We start from the raw sequence: 25801 nt of genomic DNA, 5'->3' as shown, positions 1-25801 counted from the left end.
TATGCTTGAAAGGGGCTCACTGGCAAACCATCAACACTGAGCTCAGCTGCTTAATAGAAACAAAAACCATCACTGCGTTCATCACAACTCAACTTCTGATCTCAAAATTGTTGTGGATTTAGTTGAGCAATTATCAGCAGAAAAATATATATAGAAACATAGAAACATTTAATTTTGTGTTCCACAAAATAAGTCATATGGGGTTGGGACAACATGATAACTTATTTTTTATTTTTTTATTTTTTTGGGTGAACTATTCCTTATATATTGATATTAGTGCATCTCATTAATTTTTTCAAGAACTGGTGTCTTCTGAATTCTGAAACACAGGTGCAAACTGCTGGAAAGAATACAGCTGCAGTGATTTCCAATGGCATTGTTCTACACTTAGCTGTTCCTGTGTCTTTGCATGGTTACATGTTTGCAGTGGTGGACATGAAGTGATATACAAATAAGTAGTCTATGCATTTTGAATGTTATGTGCACATCATCTTTTAGAGCAAGTGATTTTTGTATTTATAGTGTTTGTAAAAGTGTGTGTGTGTGTGTGTGTGTGTGTGTGTGTGTGTACGTTTGCATCCCAAGAGAAGGGATGGAGGACACATATTAGCTGTGCCATAGTAGATGTCACCAGGCACATAAATTATAGAGTCACCCCTTCCTCCCTCCCTCATCACATTTTCCTCATCTCAGCTCAGCTCAGCTCATCTCTCTCCCTTCTTTCCATCTCCCCTCCTCAAATCTCTTCTTCTTTCTGCACCTCACCACCAGGTTCATGTTAATGTGTGTTTTGGTCTAGTATTCATGGTTCTTATAGAAATTATTTTTCCCAAAATGTCAGATTACCTGGAAACAGTTTCCACCCAATGCCACTCTTTCTCTATTTTGATAGGCTTCATTTAAGATCCAGTACTGAGCATTGGGAACTCTATGGGCCTGAGTCAGGGTAGATGCCATATTTAAAGACACATACCATTTAGTTTAGTTTAGTTTAGTTTTCTTTTCTTTACTTTTGTGTTTTTTGATTTGTTTTGTGGTTTGGTTTTTGTTTTATTTAGTGTTTATTTTTTTATTTTTTTTATTTATTTTTTTGTGTGTTTTTATTTATTAAATTATTTTTTACGCTGCTAGGTGTCACCACAACATAAGCACAAATATTACTGAGTGCACATTTAACGTTACATATGTTGGGCCTCATGTATTCAGATAGAAGACAAAGGCAGGCCTAACACAGTCATAAAACCTAACTCAGCCCCCACATACCAAGTCGTAAATCTTACTGATAAAAATCGTGCCAAAATCAAACAAAGGGAGTCCAAAACAGACTACAAATCCCATGAACCCTACAAATCCCTTGCTCACTAAAGGATCGAACTCTCAACTCCTATTGAATGAGGCGCACAACAGAATGTCCCTCATCCATGACATCATCAGGAGTAGAAATACCTCTGAAATGCTTCCGGGATTTGCTTCCAGCAACTTTGTTCGCCGTGTATAGACGCAGCTCATCGCTGCTCTCAGGTGCAGCTTCGTGGCACAAGGAAGTAACGTCCGACTTGAAACTGTGGCCATACAATCTCCATCTCGCTGGACGAGTTGAGATTACTCTGTGTTCAACCGAACACTCAAAAGGATCTGAAGGAGACCGCTGAGCAATCCGCATCTTCATCCGTTTGCCTGCAGAAGTGAAGAGATTAAAGATTTCTCTTCCATCTTCAATCAAGTCGACATTTCTGATTTCTCCGCCAGCCCGCCAAGAATCAGCAGCCGCACCGCCCGCAGACAGAACGAGGAAACGGCCTCCCGTCATCACCCGAGCCTCGAGGAACAGAGTCTGAGTAAAAGGACGGATGAACACACATTCTGCATCCTCATGCGATTCAAGTAAGAAGTTTACGTCTGGGCAGAGATAGAATATTATAATGTGTTATTCTTGTGTATCAAGTTTTTTGCTTGTACAGTTTACGGACCGCCATGTCCGCTCATTATTAATACTCAGGGTATTAATTATCATGAATTTGATTTGCTGTATTGTGGTTCAACCACATTGGACTGTTGTGCATTTTCGCCATCGCGGGTGAGACCGGCAAACTGAGTTTATCCATTAAAGGATCAAAGAACACAGAACGGTTTACGAGCCGTCCACCACGTCTCTGAGTGATAAACTAACAGCTGCTTTCTCTCCCACGATCACGAAATCGGCTTTGGGGCCGTCACTTAATCTCTCTCTCTCTCTCTCTCTCTCTCTCATACTAACCACACACACACACACACACGCACACACACACACACACACACACGCACACCTTATGTGTTATAGGATTATTTTAGTTTCCATATCTAATCATATCACTGTTTAGTTTGTAGTTGTAAGTCGGAAGTTTATTGACTGCATTGTATTAATTATTAATTGATATTACTGCATAAATACATTTTGTTAATATTACAAAGAGAAGTGTTTTGGTTTGTTTTGCAGATGCCTGAGTCATGCTGACGGGATGTCAGTGCTCGGATTCAAGCCTTCATTCATTGTTTTTTCCCGAAAATCGATATTCTTCGGATGTCGATTTTCCTAAGAAAACAATCTAATATTGAGACTGTTATACTGTCTGGTTATTAGTCCCTGATTCCAGGGTGGTGCCCCATCAGTGTTAATTCTTATTAATATTCTATTGATTTTTGATAATTGATAATTATCTTTGATGATTGTTAAATTTGATCAATAAGCTAGTGTTAATTTTAATTAATGTTTCATCGATGTTAACAATTAATGATTATCTTTGATAATTGTTGATTTAAAGGATTAGAAAAAGCTAACATTGATTCTCATCAATGTTCTATTGATTTTAATAATTAATAATTGTCTTTGATAATATTTAATTATTGCTAATAACCAAACCCGCTCCTAAACGTAGCGCACTACATTTATTGGAGCCCCATATGAGGTTTTAATGAGTTAGATTAAATTAATTAATTTAATTATTAATTAATAACTAAAGAAATAATTATTAATTATTTCTGATAGTAACACTGATCTAAACAACCAGTAAAACCCTACACACAAATGAAAAGGAGGAGAGAAATACTTTAGAGTCTGCTTTAATAGGTTGTAGGTCATGTCTAAAGTAATTCTCACAACAGTATTTTCAATGTTTCATTATACCTAGGCACATAACAGTACACTCCGTGATTAGGAGGTTACATTTTTCACTTTAACATTAAATTTTTACTCCACTTATGGTTAGGTTTAGGTTTGGGGGTTGGGGGGTACAGCCTGTACAGCTGAAAACAACTCACTTTTGGCGCCCCTCTGTGGACATTTTACCCGGAAAATTTAGCTCACATGTGCCCATACGCCCAACAGCACTTACCACTTTGGCCACTGGGGGCAGTGTTTCGAATTTCTGTAAGCACAGACTGATTTCAGCTAAAGAAATGTCAACCTGTTTCCGATTTCACTGTGAGATCAGACTGCTGCCTGAAAAGTAAGTTACTATCCTGTTAATTTTAGTTGTGTAGACTAGCTGAATGACTAAGCAAGACTATGTTCTCAACTTGGAAAATAAGTGGCCAACTGACGATTGTGGTAGAAATAAGACAATCACTGTTGCTAACGTCATTAATAATATTGGAACTGTGGCAGCCACAGTAGCTAGCTACATTGCCTGGTTACATGTTGCCAAACTTGGGGCACATTGGGCCTATAGTCGCTGAGCTAAACCATCTTTCTGCACTGTGATCTTAATGTGATCCCTACTAGTTGTAAATGATGGTGATGGAGGCTTTTTTTTTTCTTCCTTTCATCCTTTTTTTCTTTCCAGACAAGTAACTTTTTTACTCGGACAAGTGATTGACCAATTTACTTGTCCAAAGGACAAGCATGCTCAGTAATGAGCCATGATTGGGCAAAATATATAAACCTGCAGATTCACACCCAGGATGGATCACTGGCTGGAGCTTCAGTGGGGTTTAGAATGCTGGAACAAAATACTGAATGTCATGTGTCATACCACTGTACTGCATATTCAGTTACTGTTCTCCTCTACAGAAACTCCAGCGTAACTGCAAACAAGTACAACTGGTATAAATACAAATTTATTAGACCCATATTTCAACATAAAATATAAGTCATTCAGGTTTGAAACAAAATGAGGGTGAGTAAATGACATAATTTTCATTTTTGAGTGAACTATCATTTTAAAGTTATGATTTCAAGGAAAAGTTATGATTTATCCCTTTTCCCCTCTCTATCCTACTTTTATCATTTTTTCTTTATCTTTCTTGTTTTCTCTCAGTCCCCTCCCCCTGTGTTGTGTGCTGTTTACTGATTATAGTGACATTGGTTAAATTGGGGCAGAGCACGATGCACTGATGCAGAAGAGACAGTGATGCAGACAGTATTCTGCCACACTGACTATTTTCACAAACACAACACACACACAAACACACCGTTCTGCTCTTTCTTTCTATCATGTGCTATCTCTCGGCCCCTGGGCCTTAGCTAAGGGGACACCAAGTGCCATACTGCAACATCTGTCTCCATATAGCACCTCACACATTTTCTGCATGTATGCTGTTTTTCTGCCTTTATCTGCTTTTAAAGGGATAGTTCACCCTTAAAATTCTGTCATAATTTACTCACCCTCATGTTAAACTCATATAACGTTTTTTGTTTTTTTTCCCATGGAACACAAAAGGAGTTTAGCAGAATGTTATACTTTTTTTTTTTTTTTTTTTAGAAAGTTCCAAACAATAAAAGCAGACAATAACTAGGGGATGCGAAGCTCCAAAAAACTGCTAAATAGCACAAGAAAAGTGCCATAAAAGTAATCCTTATGACTCTATACACTATATTCCAAGCCTTCTTAAGCCATATGATAGCGTTGTTGTAGATGAAGACACCAGGTTTGACATCAGTGACACCAAATGTCATTGGCTCTATGAATTAAATATAGTGTATGACTCGTATGGACTACCTTTATGGTACTTTTTGATGCTTTTTTTTTTTTTTTTTGAGCTTGAGAGCCACTGATCACTGTATGCTTTAAACATAAACATTCATAAAAATATCTAATAGTTAGTAAATAGTTAGACAGGATTCGAACAACATGAGTAAATGATGACAGAATTGTGATTTTTGAGTGAATTATTCCTTTTATATGTGGACAAAATGCTCTTAGCAACACCGAAAAAGCATGTTTGGTTGCTAACCTCAACCTCAAACAGCCTTTACTTAAAAACAACTCCTAAATCAACATTTAGAGTAAAAGTTCACCCAAAACTGATAATTCTCTCATAATTTACTCACTCATATGCTGTCTCAATCTTGAATGACTTCTGCAGAACACAAACTAAGATATTTTAATAGATATATTATGTCAGTGGGGTCCAAAACTTTTATGCTCTAAAAGGACATAAAGACAGTAATCCATGTGACTTCAATGGTTTAATCCATGTTTTCTGAAGAGATACGATTGGTTTTGGGTGAGTTCTTGTATACCATAAATCTTGCCATCAGCAGTCTCCTTGCCGCATTCATGAGAGAAGCTCATTCACACTTACTCACGCTTGATGTTTTTGTCACAGGAAGCAGGAGGCAGGACCCAAACGCAGTGTTGAAAATAAGGGAATTTATTTAAATAAAAAAATAAAAAAATTAAAAAACAAACTAAAACTCCCACAAGGGAGAAAAACAATAAACGCAAACAACCCAGAAGGGGAAAAATACAAAGTAAATATAATCCAGGCTGGGGCAGAGGTAGGGATGAGGTAAACAGAAACGACTGAACCGAGTGGAGAGAATCAAAAACAGGACCAACATGAACTGACCAACAAACAGACCGACTGGAAACACACAAGACTGGAAACAAGACGAACTGGCACTGGACAGCAAACATGAGGAGACTAAAATAGGGAAGGAAATCAAACAGGTTAATTTAGGGCAGGTGTAACAAATGAACTAATAATGGGCAAACAAGGAGGCGGGGTATGACATAAGACAGAGAGACACGCGGCATACGAAAACAAAACAAAGCCACGTGCTCTCACAAAACAACAAAACACCCGAATGGCATGAGCATACATCGGCAAGACAGTAAGGAAATATACGCCCATGCCAACCGACAATCAAGGCAAGAGAATGCGTAGCAATGACAAACTAAACAAACCTGAGTGTACATCACAAGGAAAACGCCACACGATGCACACAACAGGTGACAAAAATAAGACAGGACACCTGTGCGAGAGTTCGGCCACACACAATCCCAAAACCACAGACCAAAATGACCGAACCTCAGCACAACGTGAAGACAGCTCGTGACACGGGCGCGTGGCGCAAAGCGAGCACAACATGCATCTGCGGTCGCGAGAGACAGACATAGATAATTGACGTGAGTGCATGCCACCAAGATGACAAGTGCAATGCACTCACGCCAATACAGGACAAGACATGGAACATGAGTGTCCGGATCCCAAGACCAAAACCGAAACCGAACCAGACAGAAGGGTCAGGATCCAGACACCATGCTCCAGACATGAAACAAGACCGACCGAAAACACAAGACAGACATGGGACGATAATGCCACGGTCCTGTCAGACCAAAATCCAGACTGACAGAGTGACAGGACTGTGACAGCTTGCACATGGCATGTGTGTAGGGCTTTAATTTCGGCCTGTTTCTTATCTAAAACTGATCGTATATCTTCTGAAGACATGGATTAAACCACTCGAATGGAATGGGTTAATTTTATGCTGCCTTTATGTCCTTTTTGGAGCTTTAAAGTTTTGGACCCCATAGACATACATTATATGGACATAAACACGTCATACATCTATTAAAATATCTTCGTTTGTGTTCTGCAAAAGAAAGTCAGACGAGTGTAAGACAGCATGAGTAAATGATGAGAGAATTACCATATTTGGGTGAACTATTACTTTAAATGTTAAATTGAATGAAAAAATCAGAACATTTAAACCCAAGATAGACAAAAACTGTGAAGTCGCGCTGTCCTCCATATGTGACGTTTTGGCACTATTCTCTCAGTGTAGGAGTCAGCCAGGCCAAACTTTCCTTGGCGAGACTCTGTATTGATTTGTGTGGGAATGGCCAGGGTGTGTGTGTATGTGTGTTTAAATATTGCGTTCCGCAGCCTACAGATGCAATGAAACTCAGCAGCAAATGCATACATCAATCACTACATCTCATGGTACAGATTCATCCCCTTGTTTTTAGTTCAACAGGGCTGGTTAGTTTATTAATAATACATTTTCAGGCCAGATTTTTAGCAGCAAACAGAGATTTGTGTGTACGTTTGTCTGGTTTGCTCTTTTTCCTTTAGACTGCATATAATCTGCTCATGTTTATTAGTGTGAGTTCTCTTTGGTGATGTGTATTAGATATGGATTCCTCATTTCTCCTTCTTAAGGCCTGTGTCTGTATCAATTATCAATGAGCTTTAATTATTCAACAAGGATATTCGCAAAAGGACTGTAAATGTGTTTGGATGTTGACAACCTCTTAGAATGTGACAGCATGAAAGTAGAATAATACGAACAGGGGCCGGTCTATTTTTTTTTTTTTTTTTTTTTCTCATAAGAATTTTGGGGAAACATGTGAGACAAACTTGATACTTGTTGATCCTAATGAAACAACTGATGATCTCTTCTGAGGTATGAAAGAGCAACCTCTGAGCAAAAACATTTTCTTCCTGGGTGTTCAACATATTGCACATTTATTTCCCTCTCTCCCTCTTTCCATCTTTTTGTCTTTTTCCCTCATTTTCATTTTCTCCTTCTTGCTTTAGTCTTTTTTGCTATTTAAGTCCTCCAATTGTGTTCTTCCTGTTCAGTCCTCCCTCCATTTCCTCTCTCACTTCTTTCTTTCATACTGTGCCCCTTGAATATTCATGGCCATTCTAATTAGGCTGCTGAGTGTGGGAGAGGCTTTAACCAGCACTGGCAGAGCGAGAGAGGGAAGGACGGAAACTGAAGGGAAAGGAAAGATAATTTATACTTCCTGCTGCTTCCTCTGGTAGATTTCCATTTTTATTTACTGTATATAAAGCTATGTTTACCAGATTTTTTTTTTTCCAGACACAAGCAGCGGTTGAGGGTGAACATGGGCATCACAATTTCTCACTGTAGGAAAAGGAGAAAAAGAGGGAAGGAGGGAGGAGGGGAAAAGAGCGGCAGCTGGCATTTGACGGTGAAGCATGCCTTTTTAATGAGCATATTAGTCCTCCACAAACCCACTTTCCTACAACCACTGCACAGAAAGAGAGAGAGAGAGAGAGAGAGAGAGAGAGAGAGAGAGAGAGAGAGAGAGAGAGAGAGAGAGAGAGAGAAAGGGAATGGAGGAAGGGTGTGGTGGAAATAAAGAATGGAAGGGTCAAGAGGTGGTAGATTGTGGGGAAATGAGAAGGGTTCGGATGAAAACAAGAGAAGCATCACAAATAAGCTTTTTTCAATATCTCCATTGATTCTGCCTGACAACAGTGAGATTAAATGGAAAACAAATGGAGACTTTTGCTGAAGTCTCCTCAAAGTTTCTTCAAATCAAGTTCACTTATCACACTTACCGGCTATCTTGGAGACACCCTTTACAACATTCTGGTTCCGGAAGTAAAAATTCCATTCATTTTTTCCATAGGGGAACTGATTTTTAACGATAACGTATAAACCTTTAAAAACAGACCTACCATGAGCTCAGAGGTTGTTAATCGATAGTATATGCTTCTTTTGAAGCCATCGGTCCATGTTATTTCATCTTCATTTAAAAATAAAAAATTATTAAATAAAAAAAAATTAAATAAATAAATCATTCAGTAGTGGAATTCCTGTTTTTTTCTGTATTATTCATGTCTATTTTTTTCTTCTTCTCCATTTAAGGAGAAAGGAACTTTAGGAGTAACTTCTGAGAATTTTTTTTTTTACTTAATTGAAACATAAGAAATATCTCCTTTACGTCTCCTGAGCTATAAAAAAGCAACTTCTGAGCAATAAAATGTTCCTCTGGGTTCCCCTACACAGCTAAGACCTCGGTCCTCAAGAGGGGTGGATATTGGGAAAAGTTACAAAAACAGGCCTTCAGATGTGAAAAACGTCCTCCGCATCTCACATCAGCATCTCCCAACACCAACACGACATTTGTATAGTCATTGAGAGACTGTGAGGTATCAGGAGTCTTTTATCAAATATGCTTGTATTATTACCGGACACTTCAGTCAGCCTGTTCTGTCTGCTTTGAATGTGAATAGAGCTGAATTGAAGGAAAGCTATCATTCATTCATAAGTGTGCAGAGAACGAGAGAGGCAATGAAGGAATGAGTGGCTATTGTCGGAGGGTGTAGATGTGCTATGTCAGGCGCTGAGTAATTCTTTGCAGCCAACAGAAGAGAGAAGAATAGAAATGATGGTGGTGGAGAGAGGTGAAGGGTGGTATTGATTCCATCAGGGCTCTGTTCATTTCCATTCATGCCCAAGTCAGACAGTGCTGTTAATACAGCATTCAGTGAGGCCTTAAGATTTAGGAGGATGGCTGTTTTATTACAGTTCAATCTTAATTACTTCCTCCACACACACACACACACACACACACACACACACGACTGTGGCAAAAGTCAATTTATTGTTTGTTATGGCTGCACTCCGATGTGGTCATTGTGGTCATTTTTTTTATGTAGTTTAAGAGAGTGTTGTCCCTCCTTTGACCAAGTTGATATAGGCATAATTCAGTGAGGAGCATCGCAGTCCAGCTGGAAGCTTATGGCAGGTAAATTTGGTAAACTCCATCCTGAGCCCATGCTTCAGACAGTGGCTCATGAAGAATCCCATGCATCAGGCAGAACCATAGATAGATCTGGCAGGCTCGGGATATAATCCCAAGGTTTAGACAGGGAAAGAAATAGAATAAATGAGTGTAGATGCCATTCAATTTAAAGCAGGTTTAAAGAAAAAAAAAAAGTGTTTTAGGTTCCTGCAGACATAACTAAAGGAGCATAGCTTTGAATTTAGGGATAAATTAGGTGTATGCCTGGCTGAATAGATAAGTCTTTAGTCTAGACTTAAACTGAGAGAGTGTGTCTGCATTCCGAACACTGCTAGGAAGACTATTCCATAGTTTAGGGCCAAATATGAAAATGATCTCTCTCCTTTTGTGGATTTTGATATTCTTGTATTGTTAACAGGCTGGAGTTTTGCAATCGTAATGAGTGCAATGGATTGTAGCATGACAGGTGGTCACTTAAGTACTTTGGAGCTTGACAATTCAAAGCTTTGTAAGTAATGAACAGAATTTTAAAATTACTTATGAGGTAGCCAATGTAACGGCGATTAGATGGGGCTGATATGATTATATTTCTTGGTTCTAGTTAGCACTCTCGCTGCTGCATTTTCAACCAATTGAAGTTTATTTATTATACCTGAAGGACATCCACCTAGTAATGCATTACAATAATCTAGCCTTGAGGTCATGATAGATAGATAGATAGATAGATAGATAGACAGACAGACGGATGGACGGACGGAGATAGATGTATAGACAGAGGGATGGACAGAGACTGATGGATGGATGGATGGATGGATGGATGAATGAGACAGACGGGCATATAGATAGATAGATAGATAGATAGATAGATAGATAGATAGATAGATAGATAGATTGTTAGATTGATTTTCCACACTTCTACTTTTCTCATTCCTTCACTCCCCCCTTTTCTCTCCTTCCTCTTTCTGTATGGCTCAGTAGGTTGTTCATTTCCCTGTTGCTGGGCTGGATTTTGCGGCCATGTACCATATGTCACATTACTATTTAATTGTTCTGTGTGTATCCACGGCGACCCTTTGGAACCTGGTGTAACATGATGTGGCATTGCGAGGTTAGAATGACAGCGTGCTGTGTTGTGTTTGGACCAGGATGTTTTGGCGCTGGTGTACCTCCATACTATTGTTTCCGTGATAAAGAAATTGTGCTGGAGCTGTCCATGGTGCTGAACTGTGGCTGCCCTTTGGTAAAGTCGCCATTAGTAGTTCTGAAATTTGGATTTGTGTGCACTAGTGCTATCCAGGGTGCTGAAACCTTTTTTTTAACTATATAAATATTGTCTCCTTCAAAAGGTGACTCCCACACAAACACACACCCTCATGCACACATACATTTGCACAGTTCTCCATATCCTGCCCCCGACCCATTCTCTGATTGCTCTAATTCCAGTCAAAGGGGCTTTTATGGCTCATGAATCAGACTGAAGACATATTTGTAAGTCACCAAAACGCAATTATATGGAGTAACCCCACCCCTAGCAAGCCAGACACTTGCATACACTATTATTTACACACTCTTTGAGGTAGTGTGTGTATGCATATATATAATATATACTGTATGTGTAAAAAGCTTGGATATAAAAATGCAGCAAATTAGGTTTAAAAGGGTAACTCTACTTTGACCTTGACAATGCAATGATGATGGAATCTTTGCCCTACACACACACACACACACACACACACACATGTTGGTGCAGCTATCATTATGAGGACTCTCCATAGACATAATGATTTTTATACTGTACGAACTATAGATTCTATCCCCTAACCCTAACCCTAACCCTACCCCTAAACCTAACCCTCACAAAAAACTTTCTGCATTTTTTACATTTTCAATAAAACATCATTTTGTATGTTTTTAAGCGAATTATGGGGACACTTGAAATGTCCTCATAAACCACATTTATTGTAACCTAAAAAAAAGTCATCGTAAACCACTTAAACCTGCCCACACTCACACACACACACACACACATAAACACACACAAACACACACACACAGAAACTCACACAAATGTTTTGGCCAGAGTAACACATGTTTATAGCTGAACTCAGCAATATTTTATGTCTGCCCTCTGTGTCCAGTCATTAGGGCAGGTCAGTACGGAGTATGCACTTGGATGAATACTAACATGTGTGCAAAACATGGTGACGGCTGGCTCTTACCTTTGGCTTAACATTTTGACCTTTTTGATTCTTAGAAGTGAATTCAAAAGTCTTACTCAATATATCAACTAATCCAGTAAAGATTTGTTTTGCTTCACATTAAAACATGAGTTAGGTCTGTAAACAGAGTCTAAAGATTAACTCTCACCAGGCCCCAATGCAGGTAAAAATTGGCTTTGGTGATTTCTCAGTTCAAAATTTCAGAAGTTAAAAGTTCAGTTTGGACCCTGTCTAAAAGAGTTTTATTAGTATTTTATCGGTACAAAGAATGGTATAATTTAAGGACTCCTTAGAGTGTATCTGTGTGTCTATAAGAGACTGAGATAACACTCCTGAGTGTTTGAACCATGTCCTATTGAATCCGGGAAAATTCCATGTATTAATAGAGAACATTAGACTCGAGTCAGTCAGGGGCTGTCAAGTCACCATCCACAACAGCACTACTAAAACTACCATAGAAACCTCAATCACCTTGTCTGCTTTCCAAAGAATAATATCCGTGTGGCCCCTGTCCCCTCAAACACACTCGCATGGATACACATTGTCAGGACAGGGAATGTGGGACAATTTATATCGGATGACTGGAATGAGAGGGCGAGAGATCACCCACACAGATGTGAATGAGGTTCTCAATAAGAGTGAGCCAGAAGGTTGTAGTATGGAGACAGAAAGCTGGAGAACAGCTTGAACCAGTAAGTACAGGTGGTCTGGCCCATGGTGGTGAAATTCCCACCCTAAATGTCATTGAGCAGGAAACCATGCTGTTGTTTGGGTCCTTTGAACTCAGGTCAGATCAGAATGATAAGCAGCAGAAGAATAAGTTTGTTTTTTTTACTCAATAGAAGACTTTTTTTTTTTTTTTTTTTAAGAAAAAGAATAGTTATCTTAAGTATTTCTTGTAGTGACAGTTAAAGTGTACAAGAGGCCATGCTATATTGTGAATATAGCCAATTCTAAAGATCGTTGTTGGGCATGACATACAGTGGAATGCTTGCAACAGCTTCAGCCGTGATTATATTCACAATATAGCATGCACTAAAGTGCCTTATTACTTGTTTGAAAAGGTTACTACATAAAAAAATGGGCACACATTTTTATTAAAATATTATTTTATTAAGAAAATAAAATTTGTGTAATCCTTCCACTAGTAGATATAGTGCATGAATTATTAGCAAAGGTTAAATGCTAGGGTATACTTAGTTTTTTTTGTTTAGTTGGTTTTTTGCATGCCGTTCTGTCTTGTGCACAGTGGAGTGGTTACGCCCTTTAAAATACTCTTTTGACCGCAAGCACATACTGATGCATTCGATGCATGCACACTATGACTACTTTCTGGTACTCTTTTAGCACAGTCAATTCAAGGTGCATGCACCAGCGACGTGCAAAGACGTAGACAGTTCGTGCATACTGTGCTGATGTCAAAATTTGCATCATGTCCACAGGCAGAAAACTAAAGTATACTTTGCCATCAATAGTTGGAAAAACTAGGCTGCACATGAAGAGTCCACGCGTGCAATTACGTCTCGCACACACTGTGCGCTATGCAAATGTCATCTTCAGCACAGTGTGCGTGAGACGGAATTGCATGCGGAAAAACGAATTTACTTTGTCTTTTTTCCTTGGAAAATCTAGGCTGCACACAGACAGTCCGGACATACTGTGCTGAAGACGAAATTTGCATTGCGCGCACTGTGCACAAGACATAATTGCATGCGGAAAACCAAATTTACTTTGGCCTTATTACTTGGAAAAGCTAGGCTGCATGCAGACAGTCTGGACGTACTGTGCTGATGACGAAATTCGCATCACGTGCACACTATATTACTTGGAAAAGCTAGGCTGCACTCGGACAGTCCGGAAGTACCGTGCTGATGGTGAAATTAACGCCACGTGCACTGTGCGCAAGACGTATCGGCACATGGAAACCAAATTTTACTTTGGCCTTATTACTTGGAATAGCTATGCTGCACACGGACAGTCCGGACCTACTGTGCTGATGACGAAATTTGTGTCAGATGCACTGTGCACAAGACGTACCGGCATGCAGAAAGTTGAAGTATACTTTGGCCTTAATAATTGGCCTCTATGTGTGCAGTGGAGTGATATATGCAGTAGTTAGGTGAACAGGTATTTCATGTGGTAACTGCTACTTTCATGTTTTAGGACAGCTGGAGTGCTATACTGACCAATCAGCATCTTGGACCGGAACTATTCATTTTATAAAGTCCATTTTATAACTAAGCTTGACATTATTACTGAAGAACCACCCTCAGAATAAGAGTCTGTCAGGTGTGTGTGAAGTGTAGGTGTAGTGTGTTTTGTTGTAAGACAAGGCAAAGTGAGTGGGAACTGTAGAGTCATCTCCAGATAGGCCATATTGCACAATGGAAGATTTGGCTGAATATTGCATACAAAACCAGTAGTGCAGTTTATGTTTGTGCATGACTATTTGTGTGAAAATATAGACTCGACAATAGAGCCCTGTTTCGCTTCATCTCTCTATCTCTGTCCCATCGCCAACTGTCTTCCTTCACTTGGTGACATTGTTTTTATCTTTGATCCCCCCTCTCTCGCTCGCACTCTTTGCTTGCTTGATTTTTGTCAGCTGTCCTTCGTTAACGGTATTCTGCCTCGAAATGGCGCTGGTTCCCACCCGCAGCCAATCCGAGCCCTGGCTGGCCTGCTTCTCCGTGTGCCAGGATCTCCGTGCGTGCCCTGGTAGCCTTTTTGTGGCTTAACGAACAAACGAGCGTTAGCATCCCCTCCATTTACATCCCTCCCTCTTCTTCTCGTTCCGTTGTTGCACATGCCACCGCAGCGCCCCCTAACCCGCGTCACGTGAGAGCAAGGGCCCTAGCAACAGCGAGAGAGAGAGGGAAAAGTGGAGCGAGACTGGCGAGGAAGAGAGGGAGAGAGGGAAAGAGGGAAAGAGGGAGGGGGGAGAGACGCAGAGCATTAATAAGTAATGGGCCGAACAGTTTGAAACCCGGTCCTCGTTTGCATTGCAGCACCGCCATGATTTGCATGGGAGCTCCAAGAGCAAATTCAACAACAGCCCACACCCCTCTCATTTCTGTTTCTGTCTCCCTCTCTTTTCCAATCTTCATCATTTTCTCATCATGCATTCCTCTTCCAATTGTCTCCCTCTATCTTCTGTGGTTGTTCTTATTCGTGATATTTTGTATTTTCTATTATCTCATATGCATCGTCTTCTTCCTCTCTTGCCTTCTGTTGTCATACTGTCAGTCTCCGCCCCTTTTTCAGGGTCCCTTGTCATCATTGGCACTCACGTGTTACGATTTTCCTTTTCGTTGTTCTGTTTTCTACACCATTGTGCGCTTCATCTTAATGTTTATATACTGCAGCATTTTTGTCTTGTTTTCCAGTAAAACATATCCAAACATTCTTAAAACAAGATACATTTATTTGAGAAGCAAAATGACACAAGATATTTTGTCTCGTTTTGAGAGAAATCTAACAAAATTAAGTAATGATTATGCTTATAACAAAAAATAAATAAATAAATACAATTTAAAAAAAAAAAAACTATTTGCCAATGGGGTAAGCTTAAGAAAGAATTGTCATTCATGTCCACTGAATGGCAATACTTTTTAATACCCTCATATTGAGCAAGTTACATGCATTCAGAATGGGGGAGCCGTTTATGTCTTTTAATGTCCCTATGTCAAATGTGGACAATAGAAGATGTTATTACATCATGCATACACATATCCAATAACTGAACTAATAATAAAAGTTTGGGCTCTTTCTGTAAAGGATGCTTAAACACCAGTGTAAGAAAGTAGTTCTACACACAAAAGCATTTTAGGGATGAAAACTTGAAAAAGTTTTGAGTTAAAAACATGTACATGTTGTAACTGTGCACTAGTCAAAACAATATCTTTTGTTCTCTTTTTTTTTTTAAGTCAAAGATTTCCTTCAACTGTTCTCTTGGCCATTTTTAAAGGTGTGCTACACTGAAGGCAACTTGCATCTAAACTTCTTCTACTCAAACTATCACTAAACTCCAACATACATGCTTAACCCTGGCACCTTATTGCAGTGGACAGAGAGCTTGCACACTCATGGTTGCTAGACTGTGCAACTAAACCACAACACTGAAAGTGATCTGATTGGGGGATTTCACCTCTTCATATATGGCAACCCCAAGCGTGTCAAAATCTAATTCTAATCGGTTATTTGCTGTTTTTTTAAAGTTTAAAGTTATTTATCAAAGTTAAGTTTATCACTGGCATCCCCTCACAACTGCCCTCAACTCGAGCCCTGGTTTTAAACATTAGCTCACAAAATTTTGTTAGATTTCTCTGAAAACAAGATTTTATATCTTATGCTATTATGCTTCTCAAGAAATTATTTCTTGTTTTAAAGGGATAGTTCACCCAAAAATGAAAATTCTTTATAAACTAAGGGACGAGTCGACATTTCATTCTTTGGAAAAGCTTAACTTGTTTTGAACCCAAAACATTTCTTAAAGGGATAGTTCACCCAAAAATTATTATCTCATTATTTACTCAACCTCATAATTCACACAGCTCCAGTGGTTAAATCCATATCTTCAGAAGCGATATGATAGATGTGGGTGAAAAACAGATCAATATTTACATTTTTTTATTTTGTATTTTTTATTTTCTTCCCTTTTCTCCCCAATTTGGAATGCCCAATTCCCAATGTGCTCTCTAAGTCCTCTTTGGTGGTGTAGGAACTCGCCTCAATCCGGGTGGCGGAGGACGAATCTCAGTTGCCTCCACGTCTGAGACCGTCAATCCGCGCATCTTATCATGTGGCTTGTTGAGCATGTTACCGCTGAGACATAGCGCGCAACTCACGCACAACTCACCACGCGCCCCACTGAGAGCGAGAACCACGTTATGGCGACCACGAAGAGGTTACCGCATGTGACTCTACCCTCCCTAGCAACAAGGCCAATTTGGTTGCTTAGGAGACCTGGCTGGAGCAGATCAATATTTAAGTCCTTTTTAATATAAATTCTCCTTCCTGTCCAGTAGGTGGTTATATACCCAAAGAATGTGAATCGCCAAAAACAAAAGAAGAAGAATGTGAAAATGAAAGTTGAGATTGAAAGGAAAAAAGGACTTAAATATTGATCTGTTTCTCACCCACTGGCAAAATATATACATATGTTTTCATGTTTTAAGCATGAACCTCACTAAATTATGTTAAATTACTCAGAAACAAGACTTAATATATCTTATAAGTTTGCTTCTAACTGTAAATATAATGTGTGTGTGTGTGTGTGTGTGTGTGTGTGTGTGTGTGTGTGTGTGTGTGTGTGTGTGTGTGTGTGTGTGTTTTCATGTGCCCTTTGGGAGTCTGTGTAGAGTGAGATGTAACTGGAAGGTTGCCATGCTCCACACATAAATCCAATTCCACTTTTTTTTTCCCTATCTGACATGATGCCCCGGGCTGCCCACGCTACACATTCCAGCACTACCACAGAAACATAGTGTATGTGTGGTACACTCAATCCCTTGTTTTAGACAGACCTTACATGGCCCCCCCTCTAATCCTACATACACACACACACTCCTCAAGGCAAAGGAAGACTAGACAAGAATTGATCTGCATTCCCAAACAGAACTGATCACAAGGAGATATGGGACTAATATGTGCATAGCTCCTCTGTCTCTCTCTTTCTTTCTGTCTCTCTCTGTTTTAATCCATCAAGTTCAGTGTTCAATTCTGTACACCCAACGGGTCACTTCTGTATAGTCAAAAGTCTCTTGTACACTCTCTCTTACTTTCACACGCACGCACGCACGCACGCACCCACACACACACACACACACACACACACACACACACACACAAACACAAACACACACACACACACACACCAATGTCTTTAAAAGCAAATAGCAGATCAGAGTCGTGGCTTAGCAGTGTGCACATGCTCTGACACATTTAGCTTTGGTGCTTATGCGGGTGATGAGAGTTTAAATCTGGCTCACTACATTTACAGATAGCAAAAAACAAGAGAAATATAGAAACAGAGAGATGAGTGAAAAAAGAGGAATAGAGATGATGAGTTACTTCAAATTTAACAGTAGGTACAGTAGGCCTTAAGTTCTTCCAAAAATGTATATTCCGTCATTGCTTACTCAACCTCATGTTGTTACAAATCCCTATTACTTTCTTTATTCTGTGGAACACAAAACCTAAATTGAAGTGGTCATTCGCTGAAAATGTTTTTGTAACAGATCTCTTGCACTCTTAGAAGGAGGAAACGGAGGACGGGAAACTCAAATGGTAGATTTATTTATACACTCAGACAAACAACCAGCTTTTCAGCAGTCACAGACTCAGCGGATGTGTGTGCAGGGCACTCTCTCTCCTTGTCACTGGCATGCTCCCTCTTTTATCGCTCTCCCCAGTGCTTACTGCAATCAGAAACAAGTGTTAGACATTATAGCGCTCAGGTGTGTACCCTTACCACTTTCCCTCTCTCCGGATGAACACTTGACCACGTCCCCGCCGCCACATACCCCCATCACCTGATTCAGGCTGGGGCGTCATCCAAATAATTAGGTACAAATCTTCTATAGTCGCCAACCAGCCCCAGGAACTGTCTCACCTCCTTTTTGGTCTTGGGTCTCGGGCAGGTCGCAATCGCTGCTGTCTTATCAATTTGGGGAAGCACCTGCCCGTGACCCGAGTGGAACCTCCAGATACCGTACCTCCACCAGTCCAACTGCGCACTTCTTGGGGTTTGCCATGAGTCCCGCTCGTTGCAGTGACCTCAGAACAGCCCTCAGATGCTGCATGTGCCGCTGCCAATCATTACTGTATATAATGATGTCATCTAGATAGGCAGTGGCTTAAGCAGATTGTGGTCTGAGGACTCGGTCCAAAAGGCGCTGAAATGTAGCCGGGGCCCCGAACAAACCGAATGGAAGTGTCATGAATTGGTGTAAGCCAAACGGCGTGGAGAATGCTATTTTTTCATGGGACATCGGCGTAAAGGGGATCTGCCAATAAGCCTTTGTCAAATCCAGTGTCGAGTAAAAGCGAACTATGCCCAACCGATCGTGCAACTCATCAATACAAGGCATTGGGTATGCATCAAATTTAGACACTGTATTGACTTTTCTATTATCCACACAGAATCGTACTGACCCGTCACACTTAGGGACTAGAATGACCGGGCTGAACCAATCATTGTGGGATTCTTCTATTACTCCCATATCGAGCATTGCATCTATTTCTCCCAGAACTAATTTTTTATTGTGTTCGGGAAGCCGGTAGGGATGAGTGTGTACCACTACCCAGGGTGTTGTCTCGATGTGGTGCTCCATGAGATTTGTGTGCCCAGGCAGAGACGAGAACACATCTGCAAATTCTTTTTGCAACTCAGCAACCTCTGTGACTTGAGACAGAGAGAGGCGGTCTGCACAAGGGACCGGGGTGACATGATTGGCTTTTAATTACACCTCCTGCCCGAGCTCCTACCTCTCTGGAAGTACGGTTACCAATGTTACAGGGACTGCCTCTGTTCATAATTTCAGGATGTTGAGATGGCATATTTGACATGCGTCACCTCTATCTGTTCGCCTTACCTCATAATCAAGATCTTCTACACACTGTGTGACCTCAAAGGGTTCTTGCCACTTGGCAAGCAATTTAGAGCTCTATGTTGGGAGTAATACAAGCACTTTGTCTCCCGGTGCAAATTCCCTTATCCGAGTGCCCCTATCATACAGTCGGCTTTGACGTTCTTGAGCTTGGAGCAAATTTTCCTACATTAGTTGACCCAAGGTGTGGAGTTTTACTCTAAGATCAAGAATGTACTGAATTAACTTTTTACTGTTTGAAGGTCCTTCCTCCCAAGGTTCCCACAGGATGTCGAGCAAACCGTGCGGTCGACGCCCATATAGCAGCTCGAATGGGGAAAATCCTGTGGAGGCATGCAGGACCTCTCGAACTGCAAATAACAGGGGATCGAGCCACTAGTCTCAATTCCTAACGCCCTCGTGAACGAACTTACAAATCATATTTTTCAAGGTTTTATTAAATCATTCCACCAACCTGTCTGTCTGTGGGTGGTAAACACTGGTGCGAATTGATTTAATACCCAACCATTCATATAGTTCTTGTAGTGTCCGTAACATGAACGTAGTGCCCTGATTTCTTTCTGAGTCCCCACTCGGGAGATTATTTTAAAGAGTGCCTCCACAAAACTACATGCTGAGATGTTGTGCAGAGGAACTGCTTTCAGATATCACGTTGCATAGTCCACCAGAACCAATACAAAGCGATGTCTGTGTGCCGTCCGCTCTAATGGCCCGACGAGGTGCATGCCAATTCTTTCGAAGGGGACCTCGATTAACTGGAGGGGGCGCAATGGCTCTTTTGGGGTGGCCGGCGGATTCACCAGCTGACATTCACGGCATGCCACACACCACCTGCGAACATACCCGAGAATGTCCGGCCAATAGAAATGGGCCATTATTTGGTTCATTGACTTTTCCTGCCATAAATTACCTGCCATTGGATTATAATGAGCCGTCTGGAATAACATTTCCTCACGGCTCTGCGGTATTAACATTTGGGTTGTATCCTGTTTTGTCTGAGCATCCTGCGTCACTCGATACAACCAATTCTTGATTATTGAAAAATACAAATATGAAAGTGCAACATTTGGTTGGAGCTGTAGCTCATCAATAACTTTCACTTGGTCAAAGGCATGCCTAAGGGTTTCATCTCACGACTGCTCCAGAGGGAAATTCCCTTCGAGAAATCTTCTAAGTACAGGAAGGGCTGAAGCCTCCCCCTCCCTTCTGTCATCCTGACGTGGAGCTGAGGAAGACCACCCCGGCACTGCCTACTCCACCAAGGCATTGCACATCTCACATCTAATCATTTTCTCGCAGGACCCATCCACACATATTCCCTTTAATAGAGTTTTAAATTCTGGCCAATTAGTTCCCAAAATTAGAGGATGGGTGAGGCAGGAACTAACCGCAGCCTCCACTTTATGCTTTTGCCCCCAAAATATAATAATGAGTGCCACTACAGGATAGTTGTGATTATCCCCATGCACACAACTCACCTTCATACTTTTACCTGTGCCCAAAGCCTCGTCTTGAACCAAACATTGGTGTATAGTTGTCTGATTGCAGCCTGTATCCACCAAGGCTTGATTTTTACTCCCCTTGACACTCACCGGTATTCTGTATGCTCTTGCTCGATCAGGGGCAGCCTGCAGAGTGTCGGGGACCCGGAACAGTGTTTCCAGCTCCATCACGGGGCATTGATCCTGGAAATGCCCGGGTTCTCTGCAACTCCAGCAGGCCAGCCCAGGCATTACATCTGCGCCTGTGACAGCAGGTTTGGCCACCTGCGGGGAGAGCAAAGAGACATAGAGGGCACCAGCGGCAGGGAAAACCCAGCGAATGGGGATCCAGCTTGGTTTGGCCACCTGCGGGGAGAACGAAGAGACATAGAGGGCACCGGCGGCAGGGAAAACCCCAGCGAACGGGGAGCCAGCTTCGGCAGGACATTCCCGCACCTCTGGGGAACCAGGGTAGGCTGGAAAAAAGGGTCAGAGCGAGAGTGACAGTGGAGAGAGGGGGGAAGTGAGAGTGAGGGGAGAGAGAATAGGAGGGCTCTTCTGCCCTCTGATACGCTGACATATGGTCCTCAGCCAGTTGGATGGCCTCCTCCAGCGATGCCGGGTGGTGTCACTTGACCCACTCCACCGTTCCTTTTGGAAGATGATGGATAAGCTGTTCCAGCACCACTAGATCGATGACTCACTCTGTGTCGTGGTCCTCAGCCAGCAGTCACTTCTGGCAAGCATCACAGAGCTGTTGAGTGAAGGCAAATGGGTAGCCACGCATGTCCAGCTTAATCAAGCGGAACCATTGTCAGTGCTGTTCGAGGCTGCGGCTGACCCGCTGCATGATGGTCTTCTTCAGATCATCATACACCAGTATACTTGCTGCCGGTAGTTGTTGCACCACAAGCTTGGCTTCCCCGGACAACAGTGGAATGAGCCTGGCTGCCCACTGGGCACGCGGCCACCTCCAGATCAGCCGTTCGCTCAAAGAAGTCCAGTATGGGGGCTGCTGTGTCCAGGGTCTCAGCCGGGGCTTTCTCCTGGTGCAGTAAGCTCCCGATCTCCTGCCGGTCGTCTACTTGAGCCTGGAGCACCTCCTGGAACTGACAATCCTGGTCCTTGCGAAGCTCAAGCAGGACCTGATTTTGTGAATGGTGCATGCTGGTGAGGGACTGGATGACTTCCACCAATGGTGAGGACTCCATGCCGGTGTATACTTCCTCCAAACTCCTGGGTTTCGGCACCAGTGTAATAGATCTCTTGCACTCTTAGAAGGAGGAAGCGAAGGACGGGGAACTTCAAACTCAAACAGTAGCTTTATTTATACACTCAGACAAACAACTCAGAAGCAACACAGACTCAGCGGGTGTGTGTTCGGGGCTCTCTCTCTCCTCATCACTGGCGTGGTCCCTCTTTATCACTCTCCCCAGTGCTTATTGCAATCAGAAACAGTTGTTTGATATTATAGCACTCAGGTGTGTACCCTTACCACTTTCCCTCTCTTCAGACGAATGCTCAACCACGCCCCTCCGCCACAGTTTTCCTCTGCTGTTGGTCGCAAATGTTATTCGTGTTTGCCACCTCATGATACATCGTGCCACATTTTATATCAGTGAAGTCAAACTGAACCAAAAACAGCCCTAGTGCCCATTAACTTTCGTTGTATGGGAAAGAACAGTGTAAACATATGGTAAAATGTCTCCTTTTTGTGTGGAACAAAAAAAAAGTGTTTATTTGCTGCCATGCCATTTATTTCCTGCCCCTGCCATTTATTCACAGATATTTTTCGTGTTTTGAGTATATTTTACCACATATGTTTTGTGATCGATCACGACACGGCAAGTTTGAGTCTTAAATTTCAGTCTGTTCCTTGCAGAAATCAATCATTTGTCTTCAGAAGACTTTGAATAGAGCACATAAGTCAGACAGAATACATTTATTCTATATTGATGGATCTTTTATGTCATTTTTGGAGCTTGACAGCCCTAGTCCCCATTCACTTTCATTGTATGGAATAGAACAGTGAAATAATTCTGCCAAATTTCTCCTATTTTGTTCCACTGAAGATAGAAAGTTGTACTGATTTGAAATGACATGAGGGTGAGTAAATGATACAGAATTTTCTGTTCCTTTAATATTTCACTTCTGCCTCTTTGCTCAATGGATTACAAAGGCAAAAATGGAGGGAATGAGAGCTTGTATCCCTGGTCGCTGAAGTTTAATTCACCAGTCTTCAAAATGAGAAAGATTGCAGTGACTGCGATTAAACCAAGACTACTCACTGACTACTGTTACAATCCCCCCTCTCTCTCTCCCTCCCTGGTCGCTCGCTCTGGGTGAAATGTTGTGACAGTGTTGCGCTGATGTTGTAGGGGGTTAAAGTCACCAAGTGCATATTATCCTGTAAGACTTAATGCGCAGGTTGGAGCGTGAGGGCCGACTCTTAAATTACAGTTTTCCAGACATAGCACTCAGCGTGACAATAATACCCACTCACACACACTCTTACACATATGTTTGCTTGGGCTTAGCTGTCGTTCAGATATTCATTCAACAGTATATTTTGTGACACAAATAATCAGGCATCCCCACACATGCACGCACACAAATGCTGTGTGAACATATTTCATTTCATTGTCTTATCACATGGCCATGACATTCACATAGACGCACATTGAATTTATCTTTGTTTTCAGCCATTGTCTTTGTAACAGCTACTATTTGTGTGTGTGTGTGTGTGTGTGTGAGTAAGCTGCTTGTTATAGTGATGGAGTGTGTATGTGGGCCGTCGGTCAAGCCTGTCCTCTTCTGCTTTGGGTGAAGCTCTTGAGCTATAAAACACATCGATCGCCATCCTTCACAGATACACACACATAGAGAATTGCTCTTCCCACAGGGTAATCCTGCTTTCTATAGGAATGTTGTTGAGTGAGTTTTGAATGTAAGTGTGTCCTAATATAGATGGTAAACAACCACACACACACACACACACACACACACACACACACACACACACACACACACACACACACACGCACATGAACATGTTTGTTTTTCTATCATGCTAGGAATTTTCCATTGGCTTCTATTGGTTTTATAGTGAGCTAATGATTTTCTTTAACCCCTAACCCTACCTCAACCACTAAATCGGACCCTTTTTTGAATATAAAATGTTTAGTATTTTCATTACACCTTTTTCTGTGTGGGGACTGTTGGCTGGTCACAGTGTCGCTGATTTCAGATTTTCCTATCTTTGTGGGGATATTTAGTAGGTAAAACATTCACATGGCAAGTAGTTGCCTAATGGCACAGTCTCTGAATACAACACCTATAGTATAAATATACAGTATAAACACAAACACACTCTTACATTTTTAAATGAGTCACAGTGTGGATATGTCTACTCCAGATGTTGACCTATAACTGGGGGGTTGCTCTCAAAGTATGTTTATATCTGTGTTTATGTCAGACTTGTGTGTTTTAAGACTTTTAACATTTCCAGTACAGTTTGTTTCCTTATAAAAGTGCAGTTAGCCCAATCTACATTGCCCTTGCTGCCTGGAGAAACTAGGACACATACACACACAAGGACTGAGTGACTGTTCTCACACACTGACATAATTTGCTGTTGTTATTGTGCCTAGTGATGTGCAGTTCAACAGAATAAATAATTACTCTTTTCCGCTCTTTTTATCTGTGTATTCTGTAAAGCATCAAGGAATATTTGAGATACTTATCTCTATTTATAAGAATGTTCTGGGCTCAATACAAGTTGAGCTTGCCCCTTAGTTTGTAAAACCAAACACGAATCATCTTTACAGTAATGAAAATACAATGAAAGTCTATGGGGCAAGGAACCGGAACAGGATAAGCATTAAAATGCACACTTTTTTTAAAGGTATAATCAAAAGACATAAACATTATGTGATATCATGAAAAATGTGGGGTTAAATCACTTACTGACCTTACACTCTGTTTACACAGAGAACAAAAATCACCCACAGGAATTACAAAGATGAAATATAACTAGAAATTCATCCACCTGGAAAAGTAGTCCCACGTTAAAAAGACAATTTTACACCTCAAATACGAAACATTTTCATACAGGACAACTAATATATGTGTTTGAAAAAAATTATGAGCAGCACAGTTCTGTGCATTTCTTTTAAACCCTTGAGAAGGTCTTGCCCCATAGACATCCTTTGTAAGAGTTTTACTGTGAATACATTTTTGTTTTTTGTTTTTTTTAAGCTAAGTTATGAGTCGACATCACATTCTTTGGGAAAGCTTAACTTGTTTTGGACCCGAAACATTTCGTGAAGGGATAGTTCACACAAAAATGAAAATTATCTCATGCTATCCCAGATGTGTATGACTTTTTTTCTTTTGCTGAACACAAACGAAGATTTTTAGAAGAATATCTCAGCTCTGTAAGTCCTCAAAATGCAACCACTATGGATTATTTTATGTGCTTTCGGAGCTTTCAAATTTTGGTCACCATTCGCTTGCATTATATGGACCTAAAGAGCTGAAATATTCTTCTAAAAATATTTGTTTGTGTTCAGCAGAAGAAAGAAAGTCATACACATCTGGGTTGGCATGAGGGTGAGTAAACAATGAGAGAAATTTCATTTTTGGGTGAACTATTCCTTTAAAAACACACATTGTAGTTCACATTTACTTTCAAATAATGTGCATTAAGATTGCTGCCGTCCATG

General features: G+C 41.0%; 2 protein-coding genes across 2 annotated transcripts in view; both read left to right on the top strand.

The window, feature by feature from the left end:
- The window catches only part of LOC127421913 (cell adhesion molecule DSCAML1-like), a 102626-nt gene extending 94731 nt beyond the window's left edge, over window positions 1-7895 (top strand). Inside the window, exon 4 of the mRNA XM_051665133.1 lies at window positions 7804-7895. Coding sequence (XP_051521093.1) covers window positions 7804-7820 — 17 coding nt within the window. The 3' untranslated portion in view covers window positions 7821-7895. The remainder of the gene's footprint in view (window positions 1-7803) is intronic.
- Window positions 7896-8146: 251 nt separating this feature from the next.
- Window positions 8147-25801, top strand: part of LOC127421880 (cell adhesion molecule DSCAML1-like) — a 97564-nt gene continuing 79909 nt past the window's right edge. The window contains exon 1 of the mRNA XM_051665073.1: window positions 8147-8204. The gene's annotated coding sequence lies outside the window, so the exon portion shown is untranslated. The remainder of the gene's footprint in view (window positions 8205-25801) is intronic.

This window comes from Myxocyprinus asiaticus, chromosome 31, assembly GCF_019703515.2.
Source record: "Myxocyprinus asiaticus isolate MX2 ecotype Aquarium Trade chromosome 31, UBuf_Myxa_2, whole genome shotgun sequence".
NCBI lineage: Eukaryota > Metazoa > Chordata > Actinopteri > Cypriniformes > Catostomidae > Myxocyprinus > Myxocyprinus asiaticus.
The sequence above is the reverse complement of the archived record's forward strand: the minus strand, read 5'-3'. Positions and strand labels throughout refer to the sequence as shown.